The sequence below is a fragment of the Otolemur garnettii genome, unplaced genomic scaffold (assembly GCF_000181295.1).
Source record: "Otolemur garnettii isolate 467f Iridium unplaced genomic scaffold, OtoGar3 scaffold00016, whole genome shotgun sequence".
Taxonomy (NCBI): domain Eukaryota; kingdom Metazoa; phylum Chordata; class Mammalia; order Primates; family Galagidae; genus Otolemur; species Otolemur garnettii.
Window position 1 is genome coordinate 23,131,528 of NW_003852411.1, and position 24,792 is coordinate 23,156,319.

General features: G+C 39.6%; 2 protein-coding genes across 3 annotated transcripts in view; one reads left to right on the top strand and one right to left on the bottom strand.

Annotated features, from left to right (window-relative positions):
- Window positions 1-14,620, top strand: part of NME7 (NME/NM23 family member 7) — a 157,125-nt gene extending 142,505 nt beyond the window's left edge. For both annotated transcript variants that reach the window (XM_003785720.2, XM_003785721.2), the window contains exon 12: window positions 14,332-14,620. In XM_003785720.2, coding sequence (XP_003785768.1) covers window positions 14,332-14,364 — 33 coding nt within the window. In that variant the 3' untranslated portion in view covers window positions 14,365-14,620. The remainder of the gene's footprint in view (window positions 1-14,331) is intronic.
- Window positions 14,431-24,792, bottom strand: part of ATP1B1 (ATPase Na+/K+ transporting subunit beta 1) — a 24,021-nt gene continuing 13,659 nt past the window's right edge. The window contains exons 3-6 of the mRNA XM_003785722.2: window positions 21,335-21,490; window positions 19,477-19,661; window positions 16,754-16,834; window positions 14,431-15,858 (exon numbers count right to left, since the gene is read on the bottom strand). Of these exons, the coding sequence (XP_003785770.1) occupies window positions 15,595-15,858; window positions 16,754-16,834; window positions 19,477-19,661; window positions 21,335-21,490 (686 nt within the window). The 3' untranslated portion in view covers window positions 14,431-15,594. The remainder of the gene's footprint in view (window positions 15,859-16,753; window positions 16,835-19,476; window positions 19,662-21,334; window positions 21,491-24,792) is intronic.

Consider the following 24,792-nt stretch of genomic DNA (forward strand, 5'->3'; position numbering starts at 1 on the left):
TGTTTTTAAGAATAAATGTACTAGGAAGATTTTGCCAGTTATGTGAAGCTTTTAAAGAAACTTGAAAGAACTTAAGTCTTCAAATGTCAAAGACCTCCACAGCAGTTTTCTGTGAGATAATTGTGAAACAAATGATAACAGTTGCTATATCTTGTCCTTTAACCTGAACATTCATTTAGCCATAAAGGTAGCAACCAGGCAATATTTTAAAGGTGTCTTATCTATAGCAAAGTCACAGTTCTCTTAAGTTCTCTTAAGTTCTCTTAAGTATAGATGAAATCCAGGCTACTGTAGTTACTACTTTTAAATCCCATATTGGACACTGTTTACTTTATATAGTTAGAACTCACTGGATTAAGTCATGTTTCTGGCTAAGTTTAAAAGATAGCTCTGCTATGAAATTTATTTATCTTAACTCTTCCATTTGCTTATTGATTTTTTATTTTTATGCATATGGTACCAATATCAGCTAGCTTATAGAGAGCCCTTACCATATGCTAAGTATCGTTCTAAGTATTTTGTGTGCATTAACTTAGCTAAGTCTTGGCAGAACCCAAGGGCACAGCTACAGATGAGTAACTAAAGCACAGAGTTGAGCAACTTTCCCAAAGCCGTACAACTAGAACAGAGGCAAATACAGACTTGAAGGGGGGCAGTCTGAGTCTAGAATTTATCTTCTTTAACATCACTGCCTTTCTGTATAATCTGAAATGTAGCAAGTGTTATTTCTCTAGAGTTCTAGAATGGGAAGCTAGAAAATTGTGCATGGGGACAATACCACAGTAATTGAGCCAGAAATATTAGGCCTCCCTCAAAGATAATTAGAACGATTGGGTGTTTGACTCTGCATTATCCTTATTAACTTACTTTTTTATTCATAAACTTGCCCCCTCCTTAGTTTTAGATAAAAAATATAAATTTATTTATCCCTCAAAAAAATTCTCAACTATTAGCTTACCAGATGTCAGCAACAGGAGGCCTTTGAGCTCCTGAAGGGGATGAGGAAAGTCTAGGAGGCTCTGGAATCCCAAAGGATTCTTCTGATTTCACTGTGCTTTCCCATAATAGAGGCACCAGCAGTCCCTGTGAAATGACGAAGTCCGTAGTTCTCATTGACCATTTTAGTGGTAATGCGTCACACAACTAACAAAATCACAAGTACATTCTCCTCTTTCTTCCCAGGGTTCCTACATAATTCTGTTAAAGTATTCGGCATATTGTAAAATAAGTATTTGTTTCTATGTGTTCTCCTTGTACTGTGAGTCCTTGAGAGCCCATGCCATGTCCTACCCTGGCATCCCAAGGTTATCAATTGATCTGGTTATCAATAAACTGATTATTGACAAATAGTTTGGGAAGGAAGAGAAGGAATGAGACAGTCAGGCAGACAGAGAGCTGGTATCCTATGTACCCATTTTATGTTTAGTAAGAGGTCATTGGGTTTTATCATTTGAGACTTTTGAAATATATTAGAACATGCTGTTTCTTTGATTTGACACTGCTCCTGAGAGCACGTGTGGTGAGGATAAGATGGAGTCTGCCAGGCCAGGCCAACACGACACAGCTGCTGTGGTCGGTTTAAGCCCTGCATGACCCTCACTTCCTGTCTTCCATTCTTGTTGTTTTGTAAATTTAGCTTTAACTTAAAAATGTGTATCTTGTGTAGTTTAGGGCAGTTGATTTAGGAGATTAATTTTGAATTGGAAGTGTTGTTTTGGGTCAGGAGTTATGCTGATTATTTTTGTTTAAAATAAGGATTAATGTGGGTTTTGCTTTGAACTTTTATGTATAAAACTGTGGCTTTGGAAATGGAAGGGCAGAATAGTCTGGGAGAGGCTACTCTCACTGTTCTCCAGAATCGCTGGCCTTCTGATAATAAAGCTTGTTGGACCTAATCCCCATCTCTGCATTTGGCTGACAGTGACAGGTGGCTGGACCCTCTTCATCCAGTAATCACTCCTGTGATTTAGCCCCTAGGAAAAAGCCACTGGAATCAAAATCACATGTGTACTATAGTCGGTTGCCTAGGTAGACTACCTGATTTTATTGCATAATTTTGTCATGCTCCAAAGGGCTTTGGCTGTACTGTTGGTGAGTTTATCAGCAATTACCAATAACCATATTTGTTTTTGCTTAATTATATAGAATGGCTATATAACCACTAGACCATTCAAATTTCCACCTGTCTAGATATAGATAGGAAGTCTGCCTTGGAAATTGTGCCTGATTCTTAGAAAAACCACCAATTCATTTGTGAATCTAATGTGCAGTACAAAATTTGTTCCACTAATACTTCCTGCTGTATCTGCCCACTTCCCACTTCCCTTTCTCCCCGGCCCACCATACTCTCAGATTTCATTCATCCCACTAGGCTCACATCTTTCACGTGGCGCAGTGTGTACCCGCAGTTGTGCTGGATGCCATCTTTTGTTTTTAAATTCAGGCTGACACACATGGCAGATCCCATCTTGGCTGTATGCACACCATGTTTGTCGCTTTACTGTCCCTGCCCCTTTACTCAGAGAGCACAAAGCCATGTCTCTCATCCCCACTGTGGTCTCAGTGGGGCAGAGGCTGCAGTGAGGCCGTGCGTGGATTCACTGAGAGTAGTTTAAAACATTTTTTTGTCTGTGGAAGCTTCTAAAATCACTTCTGCCTCTGCCTCCACCCTACCTCCCACTGTGCTATTAACGGCCTTATGACAACGAATGAATCTGGCATAAGAGAGAAGAGCACAGAGGAAGTGAAACAACAACGTGTGAACTGGCCCTGTCCTGGGACTCTCCCAGTCACACAGCCATTATGCATCGTGTTTACTGTCTGTTTCATAATGCATGGTAACACTTCCAGTGATAAATACTCATCACTTTTGGCACCAACTTTAGAGTTACAAATAGCTTAATCTGCTGGGTAAATTAATAACAACCACAGGTTTAAAACGGCAAAAATAATTTCTTTGCTTGGAATATCAGTGTACATAACTTTCCGTGCAAAGTTCTCCCCTTTGCTTGTTACAGATTAACTTTTTGGTTACTCTACAATCCCTATCTGAGAGCCAAGATCTGCGTTTCACTGTTCACAGGGGAGAGAGAATTGTTGAGACATTTTACAACAGAAGCATACAGCACAGCTTTGAATCCTTCCATGGGTCATTGTTGTTCTATCGGTTACATGATGATACATATTGACACTGGTATACTAGGCCAAGGTTTTTAAGTCACTTACTGGGGTAAAAAAACCAACCAACCAAACAAACAAACAACAATCTTAGTTGTATATTCTCCTGTTTTAATGGCCTTTGTAGATGATTTCACATTACAAGTATTCCAGTTTATCTTCTCTCTTGAGGGATATTATTTTTGCATTCTCTTAGCTCAGCTTTTCTACCTTCATGAGATTTTCCTCTTTGTTTTGTTTTAAGGGACAGGGTCTCACTATGTTTCCCAGACTATTTGCAGACATGTTCACAGCATACTGTAGCCCTGAACTCCTGGCACTAGTCGATCCTCCTGCCTCAGCTGGCCCTGTAGGTGCACACCCCTGTGCTTAACACTGTTAATTTGGCTCCTTTTCAGGTTAACATACATTTATAGAAGACCTATTTGTACCCTTCATTGTTCCAGGCCCTGGGGGTGAATAAGACTCACTCCCTACTCAAAGAATGTAATGTTTTCTAGGAGAGACTGTCATTAAAGTAGGTCATTTTAGCCATACTGGGAGATTGCTCTTTACTGGGTTTCATGGAAGACCCTGTGAGGTACCCATTTTCCAGGAGGAGAGTCAGGTGAGGCTCCTGGAAGACACGAGGTCTGGAGTGTTGGAGGATAGATTAGAAAGTAGAATGGCATTCTAAGCAGAGGAAACAGTGTGCATGCTGGGAAACTACATGGAATTTGATACATGTATACACATATTAGAGTTTAAAATAGCATTAGAGAATCACAGGTGAGCCTGGAAAGGTAGCTAAGACTCAAGTTATGTGATTATTTTGTATCCTATTTAGGAATTTTAAATTTATTCATAGGGTTAGTCCATAGACAGACTCCCTAAAATTGTTTGCAAAATGTGAACATATTCATTTGGGCGGGGTGAAAGGAATGGTCCATAGTTTTTATTAGATCTCAGAGTGGTCCACAAGTCAAAAATTGTTAAGAATGTTTACAGTGAAAAGTTTTAAATGAATGGCCATACTCTTCAGTAATTAGAATGAGTAAAGCCTTACCATCTCCATATTCACATCACAAGAAGATTAATGTACAGAACAATAGCATTGCAGTGGATTGAAATTGCCAGGAAGACTTTTGTCACCAAAACCAAACCCTAAATTCACTGGATGTTTACTATACACCAGACAGTGTGGTGGGCCCTGAGGAGACAGGAGTGAACAGGAGACACATCCCTGTACAGTGCTCATAGTCTAATGTGATTGCACAGATCAGGTAGTCACAAAAAGGAATGAACAAGGACAAACTCTGGTTAGAGCTACGTGGTAAAAGACAGGATGAGAAGGGGCATGGGAACCCAGGGTAGATGGGGGCTGAGGGAAGAGTTTCTTGAGCAAATGACTTTGTAACTGAGACCTGAAGGAATGATTGTCAGCTGGGAAAGGAGGCAAGAGACCCCAGGCAGAGAGAAGGGCAGCTGGGATAGCCCTGATGCGGGGAAGTGCTTAGTATGACTTAGGAAAGAAGGAGCGTGCAGTGCCAAGGGAAGAACTTCACGGATGGCCCTGGAGAAACAGAGGCTGGGCCATGCTGGGCTTTGGGGGCTGTTGTAAGACTATGGATCTTTATCCTCAGCACAGAAACAGGAGGTAATCCTTAGGAGGAATGGGTGCTGACCGATCAGATTTACATTTATTTATTTTTAAGATGAGCTCTTTCTGGTTGAATGTGGAAACCGGCTGAAGGGAGAGAAGTTGGGGAAGATGTATGAAACAACATAGTAGCATAACGACTAAAAATGTACTGACGACATGTACTTTAATTTATGGTTGTTTTAAATTCATAAAATGTGTCTGTGAGTTAGTTTTCTAATATAAAAAACAATGAGTTTGAACTTGGGATTCTCTAAGCTCAGACTCCCCCACAAATGAGCTGAGAAATACCCAGGGCAGCAGCTGCAATCCAGAACTGCCTCCTGTGTGGGCTCCAGCGCACCACACAGGAATTAACATTGTCTAGGGGCCATGAGGCGGCAGAGGTTGAGAAACCCTCCTCTAATCCCCTGATGTGCACTAACATTTCCTGATTCTAGGCTTTGAGCAATTCAAATCCTAATCCAACCCCCTTATTTTTACCCACGAGCAGAGTGTGGCCCTAAGGAGGAAAGCAGCTTTCCTAAGATCACACGGCTCAGGGTGCAGAGCGTCAATTTCCTTGCTAGTAATCTTGGGTTTTTCTAGTATGCCATACTGTCTCTATGTCCCTTGCAATCAATATAATTGATTACTAGTATCATTATTATCAGTAAGTGCTTCTGTTTTCCTTTTTTGTTTTATTTATGAATAGAAATACATTTTATTCTTTTTTGATGACTGTGAAGATTTCTTGCACTAAGTTTTCAAGCATCATTTTAGTAATGCTTGAAGATTAAAAACTGAGAAATGAATTTCCAGTAGAACAAGACTTCTTATCTTATCCTGGCTAACCTGAAAATATTGCAATACTAGCATTTCTATTTCTAAGTCAGTCCAAAGTCTGTAAGAATTGGTGAGGAGAAAGAGAACTTAGCTGAGCTCTTAATAACTTGTCCTTGACTTGAACTTGAGTTCAAAGGTAAATCAAAAGTTTAAAGTTAAACTTGAATCATACTCTGTCAAATGGGCTTCCCTTAACCTTCACTAAAATCTGAAGTATGAGGGAGGTCCAGGAGTACAGTGGCTCTGGGCTCTGGAGTCAGGCGATCTGAGTTCTTATCCTCAGCTTCTCCACTTCCACCTTTGTGATTTAGGAAACTTACCTTTCTCAGACTCATTTTACTCACTTACATAATAGAAATAATGACATTTCATAGTGAGAATAAATGAGGCAACATATGAAGTAATTTTCTCTTAAGTCTTAAATTACCCCAGCATTTTTTTTTCAAAATTTCTTTCTAGTTTTAAGTGAAAAAGTCCATCCCAGCTATTCCCCCTGATTATCTGATGAACCTTGATTACATATTCTCTCAGCTTTTATCTAATCTAACTTCAGGGCTTGTTTGCTTTTCTTATCTGTTCTTATAAAAAAGGCTTTCTATCATCTAAATAATTATAGTTGCTATTTTCTAATTCTATTATTTCCATTTCAGAGATTTTCTAACTGAAATGTGTCTGAAGCATAGGAGTAAGAACTTGCCAAAAAATAAAATATTATGTGACTGTTTTTAAAAAGAATACCATAATTCCTGGGGTTTAATTTCCAGCATTTTTTGTGAGGAGACTCTGCATCGATCGTCTCCCAGACGGCAGTAACCCCTTGGGCCCAAGTATTTAAGGAACAACCAGGACACACTCCAAGATCCCTTTCCTCTGAGCCACTGTTTATAGAATTTATCCTGTAAACCTGCTTTAATTTCTTTTTCCAAGAAGACCCTTTTGATGTTTACTGTCTACCTTTTTCTCACCTTCTCCATTTAATCTTGTGAGGCCTTCTCCATCGTCTTGGCATAAAAGCCTCCAAAGTAGTACAGATACTAATAAAAGCTGAATTAAATGGGGGGGATTTCATTCTTTTTTTCAAATCACTTGTGATGATATCAAATGTGCTTGGTCCGGCCCTCATTTCTGGGGCACCTACTTTGACCAACTCTCTAGGGTAGTGGTTTGCAACCCCAGTGACATCAGAAGTATCCACGGTCCTGTTTGAAATTGTAGATGTCCAGGAATTACCTAAAGCCTAATGAATCAGACTCTTCGGGATTGGAGTCCAAACACCTGGTTTGTTTTTGTTTGTTTGTTTGTTTGTTTGTTTGTTTTAAGCTTTATAGAATGATTCTGATATACAGCCAGGTTGAAAATCACTCATCTTAAGAATTGGTCATTATATCTACATTTTGTTTTATTTGAAGTTATTTTTTTTCAGGACACACTATGTTCCTTGTGAAAAGCCTTTCTTCTATGGGGAGTCATCAAAAATGAATTTCTAACAGGAAGTGTCAAGTTCACTTGAGTTTCCTCCCCTGTTCACTTGATGTTCCCAGCTGAGATAACCCATCCCTTAAACTTCACTGCAGCTGACTTGTAGCAGAGCCCACCTTGACCTGCTGGTCTCAGAGTAGGAACATTGAGGCATGTATACTTTTTGAAAATTTATTATTTGTATAATGTGCTGCAACTTTATAAATTTACCCATAAGCTTATATGCACACTCAGCCCAATGAAGTAGATTGTATTATCTTCGATTTTTAGAATAGGATACAGGCTCAGAGAGTGCCTAATTGCTTAAGAGTGCCAGGGATAGTGACTAGAATCAAACTCTGTTCTTCTGAGTCCAAATCCAGTACCCTTTCCATTCTTTCTACTAATTAATATTTTTACCATTTTATTTTCAAATAATTTCAGACGAACAGAAAAATTTCAAAGTTAATACAAAGACTTTTCTGCTGACCCTTTTCCTGTATTCCCCAAATGTTAACATTTTACCATGTTAATCATCCTTTCTTCGCTTTCCTTTTTTTATGTGTATTTAATTATTTAGTTGTATTTCACAGTATACTACAGTTATAATTCCCCTTCATCTGTCAATACGTCAATGTATATTTCCTAAAAAACATAGATATTCTCTTCCATCACTACAGAACAATGATTAGAAATCAGGAAATTAACATTAATACAGTACTGTTATCTCCATACAAACATTCAGGTTACACCCCCAAATGTCTTTGGAGGTAAAAGAAAAAAAACTGTTTCTGATCCAGGATCCAATCAAGGGTCACATGTTGTATTTAGTCATCACATTTCCTTACTGTCTGAGTCTGCAAAGTTTCTTGACTCTGCTTTTGCAGTTCATTACCTGATTTATTAAGTATGCTGTCTCTGATGAGCAGGCATTGCCCCAGCAGCTTTAGTTCTCAGAGCATGATGGAGTTACTCAGAGGCACATGGCCTCACTGAGACAGCATGGGCCCTAACGTTATGAGACTATGGGAAACAATAATGATATTTATTATGCTGTGATTACTATGTGTTGGGCACTATTTTAAATACCTTCCCTATAATAACTCAATCTTCACAATCACCACATCTATTATTACATGATAGATGTGGGATATGAGGAACAGAGAAGTAACTTGCTCAAGGTCACCAGACCAGGAGGTAGCAGGGCCAGGAGTTAAATTCTAGCAGCCAGGCCCATCCCCAGTGCGAACTGTGAGCCATCACAGGCTGAACCGGAGACTTTAGACAGTTATATGCCCTTGGGGAAGATATTAGCTCAAAAACCCTTCATCTCAACAACTGAAAAATGGCACTAATGGGACTAATGATATTTTCTTCATAAAGGTAGTTGTAAGGATTACACAAAATAATTTGTTAGTGTTTAGTATATAGCAAGGACTCCATTTTGTAAGAGTAAAATTTAAAATGTGAATATTTTTTAATTATTCATGACTCACAGAGATGTGGTATCTCTCAGAGAATGCTTTTTAATGATTGCAGGTGGGGAGGAGAAGGAACCAGAAGCAACAAACTTCTGTTCAAATTTTAAAGGTCTGAGGAGGGACCAGTTATAGTCAAAACCACCTTCAAGGCAAAAAAAGCCAGATAATTATGAGTCATGAAACAATTTAAGAATGAATTCGTAGAAAGGATGCCTGCATCTTTAGTTATGTGAGACATGGGCTGAAGTAAGTTGAAAGTTTGCTCTGTGCTAAATACACTGATGTATTTAAAACTCCACATCTTAGTCTTGGAACATTCATGAAATTGTACTTCAGTCAAATTCAGATTGACTAGATTTTATATGAAAATCTGTCTAGCAGAATAGCACAGGCTATTGTTAGCACATATTGTAATCTGGTGCTGGAATTCCATAATAGTGGGAGAGAGACAATAACTCCACAGCTGATACTCAACCAGCATTAAGACCCATTGCAAAATAGATGCCTACCCACCTTCTGTAAAGTGTCTCATGCCATTGTCTGTGGTGGAGCACAGGCATCAGGAGAATGAAGTTTCACTGCAGACTCTGAAGACATAGTTATTAAGGTGTACAAAGAGGCCAGGCACACTGGCTCATGCCTGTAATTCTAGCACCTTGGCCGAGGCAGGTAGATCACTTAAGATCAGGTGTCTGAGAGCAGCTTGAACAAGAGTGAGACCCCATCTCTACCAAAAATAGAAAAAATCAGCTAGGTGTGGTGATACGCGCTTATAGTCCCACCTACTTGAGAGTCTGAGGCAAGATCACTTGAGCCCAGGAGTTTGAGGTTGCAGTGAGCTATGATGATGCCACTGTATTCTACCCAAAGTGACAGAGCAAAACTCTGTCTCAAAAAAAATAAATAAATAAAATGTGCAAAGAAATTTCACAGCTGCTCCATACACTAGAAATTTTTTTGAGAGTGGTAGCAGCAGCAGAATCACACGGGGCAAGGATGAGAGATTCTCTGAAATCTTTTTCTGAGTCTATACTGGAAGCAATTATAGAATTTACATTTTAAGAATTTCACAGAATTTGTGATGATTTGGATAGTCATCAGTAAATGTAGAGACTACTCAAAGGGACATCACAGAGTCAAGATGGCTTAGTGTGGGAAGATACAGGTTCAAGCCCAGCCCTGCCAACTTAGCAAGTTCCCCATCTTAGTATATGGGAAGCCATGGGGCCTCTGAGTCTCAGGACCCTCACACATACCTGGAGAGGAGGGGACCAACTTCACAGAGCTTTTAAGATGAGATTTATGTATGAAATTAGACTGCATTCTATAAAGTAGTAAATAAATGTAAGCCATTCTTCTCATTTAAATCTAACAGTGGTAGAGAAAAAACTAGGCTTCACGTTAATCATGTAAGGTATAATTGCCCATTGGCCTATCAATTGTATATTAAGCTTACATTTGCTGTTTCTCCATCATATCAAATCTAACTCATCCTCAAAACTCAAGTTAAAATGTTACCCCCTATATAAATATTTTCTGTCCTCACTAGTAATTATTTGCACATGTATTTTAGCACACTGTGGTGATTTTATTTGATTACTTTGGTTTTCTTCTTTGTAGGCTATGAGCTTTGAGAAACAAGTCTCTTCTATCTTTAAATGATCAAGGATGAGATGTATGCAGAATGTTAAATGAATAGCAGGAGAAAGAGACAAAGGAAGTGGTAATGATGAGAGTAGTTTAGACCATTTAAGACATTTAGCAAAGGCAAAAATTGTATGAGGACCTTGTGTGTCTGGCCACTCCCTCACATCAGTGCTGGGTATATAGTAGAAGCTCAGGAGAAATTTCCAAATGAAAGAAAAGAAGAAAGGCTAGCCCTAAGCAAAGGTTTCTTTAGGCATAGAGGACTTCTATCATGTTTCACTTTCTGAAGTGCAACGCTGAACTGCCTGTTAGCATTAAATACTATTCCCTTGATGCCCAGAGATGCCAATGCAGAAACATTAGAACCTCCCCAAGACCTGATCCTCAACCCCTAGTCTTTTTAGAATGCCTGCTCCTTATCAAAAGGAATGGTTCCTATATCCCATTCCTGCAGAACTGTTTTATGCTCCGCCATTACTTGCTAATGTAATAACCATCAATTCCTGTAACCAATTATGGGTACTATAAAGCCACCTTACAGGAATGAAACGTGTCCTTCTCAGGAATGAAATATTTGATCCCTGAAGCACCTGAACCAAAAGACCAACCCAATAATGTCTGTATCAGGCACTGTCTGGCTGAATAGGTGGGTTTCAAATCACCCTGTGCCCCCTCCTACCTGGTCTGTGCAGGGCCAACACTGGAGAGCAAGATAAATGTAAATGTGTTTCCTTGGAAAAGACAGCCCATTGTAGGCTACTAATTAGACTCCTGCTTTTGTGAAATCCGAGTTTATTAAAGGCTTTGTGGTGAAGCAAGCTAGAGATAGCATGTTAAGAGTTTTATTATAATATGGGCATTTTCTTGGTGTACAGGATTCATTTGTGGCTACACAGCTGGATTCTGTAGCCAGTAACAGTTATTACATTGATAAGATATTTAATCTCTCAGAACAGGCTAATGTTAAAGTCTCTCAGGGAACAATACAGAATTAAAGCATGGACTAAGATACTTGCCTTGACCCCACCCTCTTCTTTTCTCCTGGGTAGAACATGTGTACTAAATGGAACCACAGGTTGGAAGAATAGCAGGCTTATCTATTTCTTGGTGATCTTTCCCAGTGTCCAGCCGAGAGGACAACAGATAACACATCTGCTTAATGCTAGCTCCCTCTTAAAGAAGAAAGGAGAGAGTCGCATTTTTCTGTGTTGGATTTGAAACCAAGATCACATGACTTACTCAGTTAAAACTGTTATGGAATGTTTTTTGGATAGTTTCCCTCTGTGTTCATAATGTCCTCAGTCCTAGATTTGCAAGGTTACCTCATTTGGGTCTCCTCTGTGTGCCAAATCTACATGGATATTAGCGTTACTAATCCTTTAAGAAGCCAGGAGTGTGAGCTATAATTGAGCTTTGAAAGATTTTGACTTTCGTCTCTGATCACTGATAATGTTTTTAATTTGGAGTTGGAGCTGTTCCCTCTGGTAATAGGGAGGGAGCTTGAGCAGACAGGGCATGCTATTGTTCTGAAATAGATGGAGCTTAAATTAGATTTTGGCCAAACAGGTATAGAAACAAAAACCTTGGCTTCTGTTAATGCCATGCTTTCAGAGAGTTCTCGATCTTAGCCAGCCATTTGCCCCTTTCATAATTAGCATAGTTAAGTACCACCTGAAAGTTGTTTTTCTTTAAATCCATTACTGCTGTACTTAATAAGTTTATTTGACTGCCATAAATGGAAAACTAGTTTTAAACTATTTCAATTACTTGTCCTTAATTGGAAGTAATGAAATAAATACAATAAACACAAAAGTTATTAAATCCTAGCTAGATAATATTGCTTGCCAAAGGTCCAGAGCCCAAGGCCTGTCTCCCTTATTTGAAAGAGAGATTAACCTGAGTTGAAAGCATACTAACACCACATTGCAGTTTTCCTTCAGGGAGTATGATGTACTGAAGAGAATCCTTTTTTCTCTCCTTAGTAATGATTTTTTTTCTGAGACAGTCTCACTCCTTTGCCTTGGGTAGAGTGCTGTGGCATCATCATAGATCACAGCAACCTCAAACTAGGGCTCCAGCAATTCTCTGCCTCAGTTTTCTGAGTAGCTAGGATGACAGGTGCCTAAATAACTGGCTAATTTTTTCTATTTTTAGTAGAGACAGGGTCTCACTCTTGCTTAGGCTGGTCTCTAACTCCTGAGCTCAGGTGACCCATCTGCCTGGGCCTCCTAGAGTGCTTGGATTACAAGCAGGAGCCACCATGCCCAGGTATTTCAGTACTTTTGATTCCAAGCAGTACTCAGCCTACCTTGAGAAACACCGCTTTTGAAAAACTCAATCCTTTTATATTGTGTATGATGAATGAGTATGTAATTGGGACTGGACCTGTGCAAAAGAATACCCCAAGGAAGGTAAATAGCACTGCCTCTAAACCCCCCAAATGTGTCATCTACGAAGAGTCAGAATAAGCTGACCAATACAAAGAAAGGAAGACATAGTAAATGTATGAAGCAAGTATCGGAAACACGCAAGTACTTAACACTAGAATGTGAGCTGCAGAGCAAAGACGGAGTTTTGTGTTTTGTTCATTGGTAGATCTACCCCCAGCTCTCTGGAGTGCTTGGCACATAGTATCTACTGAGTCAAGAATACAAACCACTCTGCAGTCTCCTAGCAGTGATACACATGTAAGGATCATGGAAGGAAATGGGTTGGCACAATCTAGAGAGGTTAAAAGCAGCAACATTTGGAGAGAATGGCTTGGTGCCCATAGCTCAGTGGTTAGGGCTCTGGCCGCATATATCGGGGCTGGCAGGTTTGAACAACAATGACAACTACAAACAAATAATTACCTGGGTGTTAAGGCGGGCACCAGTAGTTCCAGCTACTTGGAAGGCTGAGGCAAGAGAATCGCTTAAGCCCAGAGTTTGAGGTTGCTGTGAGCTGTGACGCCACGACCCTCTACTGAGGACGACAGTGAGAGTCTGTCTCAAAAAAAAGTTTTGGAGAGAATCTTGGAGAAAGTGATAGGCAGACACACACTATGACTCAGAACAGTAGGTTAAGTTTGTCTCATCAAGGTTGTGACCTGGAACAGCCTCAGAAATGCACACCACCCTCCAATTTGAATAAATGCTCCCCTTTCCTCAGACTGAAAGCCCTAATTCCCCTTCTTGCTCACAAAAATCACAAACTGAAGACTCACCTACACACCACAAAATGAACTGCTGTTTCAGCAAGACAAACCATCTTCTATTATGTAACTTCTATTCCATAAATGTGGGCTGCTTCGGGGGAAACACGGTTTGGGGAAGGTATGTTGTTAAAGATTTTGCTGTTTTTCTTCAATAGAAAATTTAAGTTAAGCTCCTGAAAATGTTAAAGTTAAGCAGTTGTGCCATTCTCCACAGTTCCCTTTGCTATTTTTTTGTTAAATGGAATCATTGTTCCCCTGGTATTAATTTGTCGTGACACATTTTGTGCTCTAGTGATAGCAGAGTCTCGGGTAGTATTTTTAAAGAATAAAGAGAAACAAATCAGCACGATTATAAAGGTGGAGCAGACGGTGCTGCTACTGGTATTTCTGAGTTAGCTGTATCTCATGAAGAGGGCCGGGTCTGCCTCTAGGAGGGAGGAGTCCTGTAGACAGTGCAGCTTCAAGGATTTGCTTGGCCCGCACAGGCTTTCTCAAGGGTTTCCGTTTTCAGAAATACGATGCCGTGAGTATTTCCCTCGCTAGTTAGGCAATACTAAATCTTCACCTCAATTATACCTGGAAAATGTTTTGCAGAAAGCTGATTTTTGTCTTCTTTCATACTAAGGCTAGTTTTTTTTAACTGAAGTGCAATCAAGTCTGACTTTTTTTTTTTAATTTTAAACAGACAGACCTAGTGCAGAACTAATAGGAACTAAACTTTTATGTGTTCTAAGCTGGCTGAAGTAGCACTGCATAGTTCTCAAATTGAACTTGAAGGTTTCCTTCAAGTCATCTCTTTGGGCAGGGGTACGTTTTGGTGTTGCAATTCCCAAGTCCTGCCCAAGCTCTTGGATTCTGTTAGGCCAAACTCCTGTATCAACTAATAAAATCATGCATTTGTCTTTCAGGTTCAGTATTTCTTCAAGATCTTGGATAACTAGCAGTATAGAAAAGAATGAAGTCACAGATTGAGGCATTCAGACAAGAGTGAATCACGCACGTGAGGAATGTGTTCATTCTTTTATTGTCCATTGTTTTAACCTGACTGAATACAAGATCAACAAGAGCACTGTACTCCTGGCAATTATTACATATGTTAGAACATGGATTTTGCACTGTAGACAACATTTAACACCAGTCTATGGGGTACTGCATTGCTTCTTATAAAGTTCAAAATAAAGATTTATTTTCAAACAAGTGACTTTGGTTTATTTCATACATTACACTTTTTCTTGCAGAAAAAAATAAAATTGTACAACTGCATAAATATAAAATTCTTCCACCATGAAAATGGTTAAAACATTCATAAAAGACACAGCACCAGCGTGTGATGCCTCCAGAGAAAGGAAAAAAGCAAAGAAAAAGAAAATGTACAAAGCAAATTAACTTGCCCTGTCACTAGCCAAAGTGACAGGCAGATCCAGATCTGACACAGCTTTAGAACATACTGGAGGACAGGAAGAGATGTCAGGACAGCATTCAGTACGAAGCACGACACAACCCATCACCTTTTTGTGTTTTTCTGTAGTGTCACTTAAAATTTAAAGGGCAGTTCCCCCATGACAGCCCCCCCGCCCCCAGCCCCAGGAAAAAAAGAAAAATGATAATAAAGACCTAACACCACAGGAAAAGACTATGGAGTGTGTTAAAAATGCTCATTGATGGGCCATTATCTTTGAAAGAGCCAAACCGAAAAAAATTTAAAAAAAGTACCATGCCAGTTTTATTCCCATTGAATATTTACACCTTGGACAGCAAACCTTGCTCACATAAAGTAGAAAACAGATACGGTAAAACATGGCTTGAAAAATGACCAGAGTATGCACCTATAGTACTGTACACTAAATAAAATACACAAGGCAGCAATACTTAGGGGCCAGAAACACTGCTTACTACAAGTCAGTTATGGAATCATAATTTACAGTAAAAATGGGCACGTCCCAAGGCTCAATTTTTATTTTTCTTTTGTCATTTACAGTAGAATAAATATTTTGTTGCTATTGCTACACTTTAAATTTACATTCTAACCTATTAAATGCAGAAAGCTAGTGTAAAGCATATAGATTAAGTGTAGGTCCCATACGTATGACAGTTTGTTCAAGACTAGTAGGTTTGTTTTTGTATCTTTTTTAACTTATTAAATGGCTAGTGGGAAAGATTTGTGCTTGTGATCAGCTCTTAACTTCAATTTTTACATCAAAACGTCCCTGAAAACGGTCTTTCTCACTGTACCCAATGTTCTCACCGTACGCCTTACACTCTATGCGGATTTCAGTGTCCATGGTGAGGTTGGTGAACTGTACAGCCAGCAGGGGCTGCAGGTACTTGGGCTGCAGGACTCTACCATAGTAGGGGTAATACTGCAGAGGAAAACCAGGGTAGTTGCCCAGTCCAAAATACTCCACGGTTCCAACTTTATCCTTATCTTCGTCTCGCTAAAAACCAGAATGAAATGGGACATTAACGGCTGATGTCAGGCATCACGACTTGTGCTCACATACAAGACTCAATCCTATGGAGTAGCTAGAAACTACTCTGATGGGGAAGAACACACACTCAGCCTAATCTACAGCAGCTCTTAGAAATACTTAGAAAAGGAGGCTATTCTTATTCTGCAAATGGGGAAACTGAGTCAAGGGCCAACTAAGCATTTCTCCAACCAAGCTAACAACAGAAACAGGGCCAACAATCAAACAGGGCCTAGAAACAGGGCCAACAATCAAAGTCAGAAACTCCTCATGTTAGCCCAGTTAGACGCTATTTCCAGTCATACTATCTTCAAATATTTAACTATCTGCCTCTCATTTTTGTGTCCATTTCCTTTCTTGGGGCCGGCATGGCACTGAGAATTCCTCTTCTTCTGCTTCTGTCTGTCTCTCTAAACTATCCATCAGTTTTGAGATATCATGGGAACCCATGTTGATTTTTATCTTAAAATTTTAGAGAAACCCAAACCACAAATTTTTATGTGACATTAATTAAAAAAAAAAAAAAAATGTTCGCCTCAAAAGTTGAACATTTGCTGCGGTCCAGAAAAGCACTTCTGTGGCCTTGTTCACCTCTCAGTTCTCTTAAGCAAATACTGCAGTGGATTAAATTCAGATACCTGAGTTTCTTATGCCAATGCAGAAACTGCTAGTTTAATTTTTATTATATCTTTCTGTCTTTTTAAGAAGTTTTACCTAGTATAGCTAAAACTCAACCTATTGAGACTAATACCTGGAAGCGGTGTTTCTTACTTCCTGTGTTAAGATTTGACCTCCAGCTCAATCTCACTCATTCTCCCCTCTTCTCCTGCCCGACCCTCGGTGACCCTACATGTGTCCTTACCTTGCCAGTGCACTGAACGGGCAGGACATACGGGCTGTACTTGAACATCGGGTAAGCCTCCAAGGACTCATTCTTGGGAGGCTAAAAACAAAATTCATATTGGTCAGTAGGCCGTAAATAATCTTTTAAATTTGTGAAAAATAAAACATGTTTGTAACCCAAACAAGCACACATCGGTCACAGTAAGTCACTCAAGATAACAAAATACTTCAGGATAACAGAAATGAATGACTCCCTGCATCAGTCTAGGAAAGTCTATGTTTGTGATTTTCTTGAAATGAAAATAAGTGTTCAAGGACCCACGATTATAATAATTATAATAATATATAATTATTCACTTTCTTCCTAAATCTACAGAAATAATCTATTAAATGGATAATCACCAACCACCTGCACATGGTAGTTATCCATTTCTATTTCTTAATTCGTTTTCCCCACCCAATTATTATTACATAGAATAATATAATAACATATTATAATTAAGCTGTGCTGTAGTCCAGTTCTAAATTGTGCTTCTAATGGTGACCCATACGCTTTGCTTAAGGACACCGAATAATAAGAGCCAATCCCCAAAATAATGCTCATTATTTGCTAAGATTACATGGGAAAATTGATTGACATGTCTGTTTTTATAAAATATAGGCTTTCTTCCTGAGCCATGAGCTAATAATGCCATCGTTTTACTTCAAAAAAGCCTTCTTTCAGTAAGCTTCCCCCTTAAAAAAAAAAATCTCCAGGAGGTGGGGAACTGCCATTGAAGGAATGTTTCTTTCCAATTCTGTTAGGAAAGTCCAATGTCAAAGAGGTCAAGGTAGCATTGCCCTATAGGAAGGGATGTGTTCAAAGGGTGAATCCTTTGAAAGGACCTAGAGTACATATTGAACATACTGCTGCAGAGAAATAACCAGAACCTTTGCTCCTACGTCTCTGGTTCGAATCTACCTCAGAAGTGTGATGAATACACACTGGATAGCAACCTGCTTACTCACATCAGCATAAAGTAAATCTTGAGATGGAACATTACATCCTGTAAGCAAAGTCAGACAAGATGGCCAGTTCTCTAGAGCAGCATGGAAGTTACATTTGGTAGTACTTTTTTTTTTTTCTTATAAAGAAAATGGATTACCTGCATCTGACTCTTTTGGAACTTTCTGTCAGCAATGTATTTATTTTTACAAATATGAAGAGAAAATGCTTATTGATTAAAAAAAAAAATGTTGTCAGAATCTAATCCTCAAAGAGTAAGTAAGGTAAGATGCTGGGGTACCATGATCTCTTGTTGAAAATAATTCCAATGACTAAATAGTGCAGATTCGTGTGGCGACAATGAGTAGGAAGTGGAAACAGCCACCAAGTGGAGACCTTTTTCTTAAAAAAAAAAAAAAACGATTGAAAACCAAGAGCTGAATTCACCACTTAACAGAATGTCTCTATAAAAGTGGGAAGAGATTTGAGGAGCCTCCCTCTGTGAAGTTCAAATGCCACTCAGTGTCCCTGATGAGGAACATCAACATCAAGGTGGTCACTGAGAACAGACAGGAAGATCAGTCTTCTTTCAGCCACATGGCACCAACTCCTTTCTAAATAGCTGATTGATCTTGGTCAAATGTTCCCTAGCAATATGAATATCAAGTACATCATGGCAAAATGGTTCTCACCATTTTTCTTCCATTATATCCTAGGCCACGTGGAAAGAAGATTAAAATTCTGTTGAAAAGTACATTAATTTCTGCAGCAATCCATCAAGCCAGCCAGTTTACCATCCATCCCACCCACTTAACTCTTTTTTTGCCTCTGGTAACAAACAGGGAGCTTTCAGGCGTCTTTCAGTTAACAAAACTTTTCATCTCTACATTGATTTCCTTTAAAAATATTAATCATGAGTAACAAGCATTGTAGCAACAAAACAATAGATAGCATCAAGAGGAAATCAGTGAACAAAAGAGCCAGCTATCAGTAAGAAAAAAGTTCATTTCTATTGGAACTAAAAACTACAGTTACATGGCAATGCTCAGATGGGAGATTGGGGGAAACTTGCTGAAAGAAGCCCTGTTTGGGGGGACAGGACAACACTATTTAACCATGACTGGGGGGAACATGGGAAGAGAATGGGATGTCCAGTTTTCCAGAAGTAGAGATAGCACTAATAAATTTTCCTTTTCAAGGATATAATCTCACCAAACGGTGAGCAATGGCAATTTGCCATTTTTCAGAACTCTCAAGTAATGTACCCATTATAAGTTGCAGCAATACAATCACCACTTCAGCTTCCATTTTTGGAATGAAATCATTCCGAAAAAAGTATTATTTTTTTCAAATTACGAGACAATTCTTTGGAAATATTCTTGTGACTCTACGAATACCAAAACTGGACTACACATGCAAGTGATATTTTAAATTTAAAAATGTCTTTTTCTATTTTTACTTTGAAAGCATTTGTAGACATGTATCTAGATATTGAGCGTGAGTATTAACAACAGGGGCCATCGGACTCACTTCCACATCTGGCTTTGCCACCCAGAATTTCTCTAACGTTGGCAAATGAGATAGTAAGGTCCTAACTGCAAATTTCAGGGTGAACGCAGAAGTTTTTCCTATCACCCTACTGACTGGACTTCAAAAGTAGCACTTATTACATTGTCTTGTGTTGTTTTCTTGGATCAACTAAATAATAAAAAATAGGAATGGTTCATCTAACTTCTATGATTTAACATATTACTTGCCTTAGGTTTGAAGCCCAAAACCCGGTTGAGCTTTATGATGATGCACGGTTTGCCCTCTTTGTAGCCATAAGATTCGTCATTCATTCCAGAGCAATTTCCCAGCCACTCAAGCTTGAATCTGCAGACCTTCCTCTCTCCCCGTTCATTATTGAACTCTCCTCGTTCTTTAGGTTCGCTGGGCACACCTAAAAATACCAATGCCATTTTTTATGTTGCATCTGCAATTCCCTTAACACTGCTGAGAAAGGAAAAGGAACTTTCTTTCTTGACATAATTACCTATTATAAGATGGGACCATTCTGCATTTAATACGTGGTCCAATTCAGGCAAGCATTTCCAGCAAGCCATCTCTCTTCACTGACACTAAAAAAGGTTCCTTACCAAAAGCAATAGCTGGTACCCTTCGTCATACTTGATCAGCACATGATATTTGGTCTCTGGCAATATTTCTCTTCCTTTAAATAATGGATTAGTCAGCTATTTAGAATACTGAAAGGAAACTGGATCACGCTGCACAAGTAGCATCATTTACACAGGTGAACCCTCGCCTAGCTCCTGACAGGGATATTCTAATTAGAACACAAGTGAAAAGGATTGTCAATAATGTTCTGAACTGAATGGGTTTTTTGGTCAGAATTTCCTGGAGGCAGGTCTCTCATTAGCATGTTAAGAAGTAAAGACAGAACAGGAAATAACTTCCTTTTTCAACTGCCATTCCAGTTTTTAAAAAAATGTTTTTTGATTTGAGTTTCGCCTTTTCAATCTATGAGTTCTTAGAAGCATTTGTTCATCTGAAAAATTTTATTCTAGCATTTGTCATTCACATAAAAGCCAGAGAAAGACTAAAGGAATATAGAATTCAAAGTTAATACATAGCACCCTACAGGAAAATGATGTGAATACCGTAATTCACATATGGTACATTTACAAATTCATTATTTTCCCTTCAAATGATAAAGTGTCTTAGTTTAGTCCATCTCCTGTGAAGTGAGTCACTTTAATTATTTGGGCCTAATTACTACAAAGTAAGCTGAAAATCCCATTTTAATACTAATGAGAAAAAGTCACAAAGTGAGTCTTATAAATTGCTAAATTTTCGCAAAATAACTTAAAATGGCAATCTACCCCATGCTCTGACCAAACCACAGTCTGCCTTATAAAGAACTGGAGTTGCTAAATGCTGCACTTGAATCAGAAGGGTTACCTAACTGGAGAGAGCCTTTGGGGGGCAGGAATGAGAATGTGGGCTGGGAAATTCATACTCGAGGCAGCAAGGAGGACATGTATTTGTGTCAATGACTTCATGAAACTTCGAACCACTCTTTACCCTTCACAAGTCATTTTCTTATCCAAAATGATGATTCCTAAGATATATGTCATTCTCAATCCCAACCTGAATGCATTAAGTTTACTTTGACCATGAATCCTCCTCTGTCAGTAACAGCCTAGGGGAGCGAATCACACCAGAAGGTCACTCTGAAGGAAGAAGGCTCTCTTTGCTCTTCTGCTGGGAGGACTTTTGGGGGAGGATGTGAAAATAAGCAGTTGTAATTTCTAATGTGCGCAAGAGAAACAAAACTATTAATTATGGCCTTTTGAGTCTGAATAGCCAAAAGCAGACATGCCTACCAGTGTTTTAAAGGAAAACCTTTCAAATGCAGAAAATAATAATACATGAGGCCAAATTCCTTCTTTCATTGGGTCCTCCTGCTTTAAAAAAAAATGTCTTCAATATGGCAGGGTTCAACCTTTTATTATTTCAGAATTATCTCTCGATCATTAAATAAGAACTAGGAATGGAAAATAAGAATTAAGGAATAAGAAAATAACCACAAACATCTACAATGAGTCTACTTACTGCCACAGTCTTCAAAAATCATGTCGTCCTTCTGGGCCACATCTTTGTACTTTTCCAGAAACCTAACTATGTTTAACACATATGCCTCATAGCTCTTGGGATCATTAGGACGAAAGGAAATTTCAGTCTTTTGGATCTGAGGAATCTGTGTTAATCCTAGACCAGGGAGAGAGAAAAAGATAGAAAAAGTCATTAGTGGGAAGGCCGTCAATCAACATAATTCAAAAGCAGACTTTCCTTATACAAAACAGAACGTTGGTAACCCCACCCAGCCGAAAAGAATGGGTTAAATTCTTACCTCCCTTGCGAAATCACTCCTGACATTTAGAGTAAGTACAATGACTATGCCTTAATATCACATATCGTTTAATCTCCCTAACATACCACTTCACGAGTGGCATCATCTCCATTTTATGAATGAAAACATTGCTTGCTCTGAAAGGTTAAGAACTTGGCCTAAGGTTGCAAAGAAAGTGGCGGAACCAGAATCCCAACCCAGGTGTGCTGTATTCCAAAGCCTGTTGTGTTTGTAGCACCCCCACCTGTACACACTGTTTAGAACCCCAAGCTGGGACTGTGTGCAGGTGGCTTTCCCCTCCCTAACTGCACGCAAGCTTTGGGCACAGTGGTCATGTCCTTTCCCCCAATTATCAATGAATGTATAACCTTCTAAACGCTCTCAACCAGTCTCCAACCTCTTTTATCTCACAGCACACTTCAACCTATAAACTTCCGTGGCACACTTACATTATGTCCATCAAAGAAAAAAAAGAGTAAAAAAAAAAAAAAAGGAACAGACTGTGCTTTGAACTCCTTTCGAAAATAATTTGATGAGCTTCACAAATTTTCATGGCACACCAGTTGAAAATCACTCTTCTAGACTCAAGACTACATAACAGAGATGTGTCTTGAGATCGTTTAACCTTGGTTGGATTTTTTTCACCTAAGTTATCACTCCTGTTTTCAAATCCAAGGGTAAGAGCACGTCAATGCCAGCCGGATAAAATTCGAAGTGTGTATGTCTTGGATTTGTGCTGAGTAGTTTGTTAGATTCTTTAATATCCACAAGTCCTCTGCCTTCACAGGACTCTAGATGGATATTTGAACAGTGCTACACAGCACTTCTCAGGGGCAGTGGCTAGAGAGTGAATCACATCTGCATTTTATTCTACAACTGCCAGAAAAAAACACAAGATGCCTGGTTAAATATGAACTTCAGATAAACTATGAAAAAATAACTATATCCCAGATGCTAGATAGGAAGGACTTATATTAATATATTATTCATTATTTACTCCAAATTCAAATTTAACTGGGCATCCTCTATTTTTTTTTTTGCTATCTCTGGCAACCTGATTTTAATCCCTAGACCCAGGTCAGCTCTCTTTGTGTTGGGGCCCAAGGAAGCTCTTCGTCACAACGCCTGTTTAATGGTGACGCCCTGACCTCCCCCCACCACACCCCCATTTAGATGCTAGTTAGGCGCAGGCTCACAGGCTGTGCTCCAGACCTAGCATATCCTGATCTCTAATGACAGGACTGGAGACTCCCTAAGCACCCTTAGTTTTAGGACTACTACTCTGGGGAATGAGAATTTGAGAGTGGCAACAGTGATGCTGATACGAGGATAATGGAGTGATTGCAGTGGAAGCGGTAACTAGAGTATATTAACCATTTAGCAGCACCATTTGTGAGGCTCACAAACCAGGCTTCAGTAAGGCCGGACTAAATGCTGTTATTTTTTTCTAGCGACTGAGGATGGCTTTGAGCTTCAAAGTGAGTCAGTAACATAGGGGGGGGGGGGGGCAAGGCACTGTATGGCATGCTTTTCCACACGTGCAATCCCCTAGAGGAGTAAAGAGATGGACATGACGACAAGGAACAGCAGGAGGGTGCCCAAGACAAATGACGTTAAGAGAGACATTAAGAATCATCGAGAAAAGTGTGATACAGAACCTGGATAATGTGGGGGGGAAATCTCACTGTCAACAGGGATGGAAAGGAGTCAAAGGAGAAGGAGCAGAATTTATTCATAGAAGAAATCTTCACTTTAAAATAAAGATTGCCACAAGTCTATAAAATTTGTAAAATTTCACAAGCCATAGAAAATTATTTGTCTGATGCAATTTAAATATACCCTGAACAATCTTTTCCTAAATTGAATTAGACAAGTGGCATTGCGATCATTTGCAGTGCAAAAGAAAACAATAAAAAAAAATTGATACCTGCAAAAATAAAATAAAGGTGAATAGAAAGCTTCCACTGAAATTTAAAGCTTGAAACAGCAATGGTAAGTGGAGTTCCCCAATAAATAAGACATTGAAGTCAAGGTGACTTGCCTAGATCTAGGGGAATTGCAGAGGCAGGCCTAGAGCCACAGAGGTTAGGGTGCTTTCCTAGAATAATCTTGGAATCAGGATGGAATGGAACCTGAAGGGACTGTCACCTGAGGAGCCACTGGAAGATCCATGCACAGGCAGCCAGAGAGATGAGAGTTAAATGCCTTTGAATGTGTCAGGCAGGAAGTCTACCAGAATCTCCTCCAGAACAAACGTAGGAAGCAAGGAGTGGCCTCGTCTAACCTTGCGGAAAGTGGGAAGGGGAGAACTGTGCTGAGGGGATGTGCTGCGCCCAGTAACAGCTCCCCAAGCTGTGGTCCACCAGCAGACTAGGAGATGAGAGCAAAACCAAAATGCTAACACAACGTAAATGAGCCTGGTGTGAGCTTTGGAGAGTCTCACCCAACAAACTGAAAAGGGGAAAGTAACCCTAGAAGGTCATGTTAAGAATAAACACTATAGGACTCGGACTGCAAAGTGAATGTCCATCACTGTCCCCTCTGGCCTGGCTTCAGCTGGCCCCTCTAGTAGCAGTCTGCCTCTAGCTTTCTGGTGGCCTCTGCATTGGTCCTCCAGTGGCCGCTCAAGGCTCCATTTCCTTGATGGGTGTGAGGAACCGGGATGCTGCTCCAGGAGTGGTGGCTTATGCCTTTAATCCCAGCACTTTGGGAGGCTGAGGTGGGAGGGTTGCTTGAGGCCAGCAATTTGAGACTACCCCAGGCAATATATTGAGCCCCTGTCTACAAAAAAACAGGAAAAAAAAAAATTAGCCAGGCATGGTAAAGCTACTGGAGAGGTGAGGAAGGAGGACTGCTTGAGACTGCAGTGAGCTAAGATGGATCACAATGTCTCTGCACTCCAGCTTGGGCAACAAAGCAAGACCCTGTCTAACACAACGAGAGAGGGAAAGAAGAGGAGGAGGAATTAGGCAGACAGTTTTCCATCTCCAGTCCACAGTCACCACTATTACATGTGACCAGATAACACCTGTCACATCCCAAAGCATAAGCAACTCAAAACAACGCTGCTAGTTCATTCTTCAGAAGCTGAGAAGTGGTGGCCAAAAGTAAGTCCATGTTTCCCCAGATATCTTCACAAACCCTTCTTATTAGCAAGCAC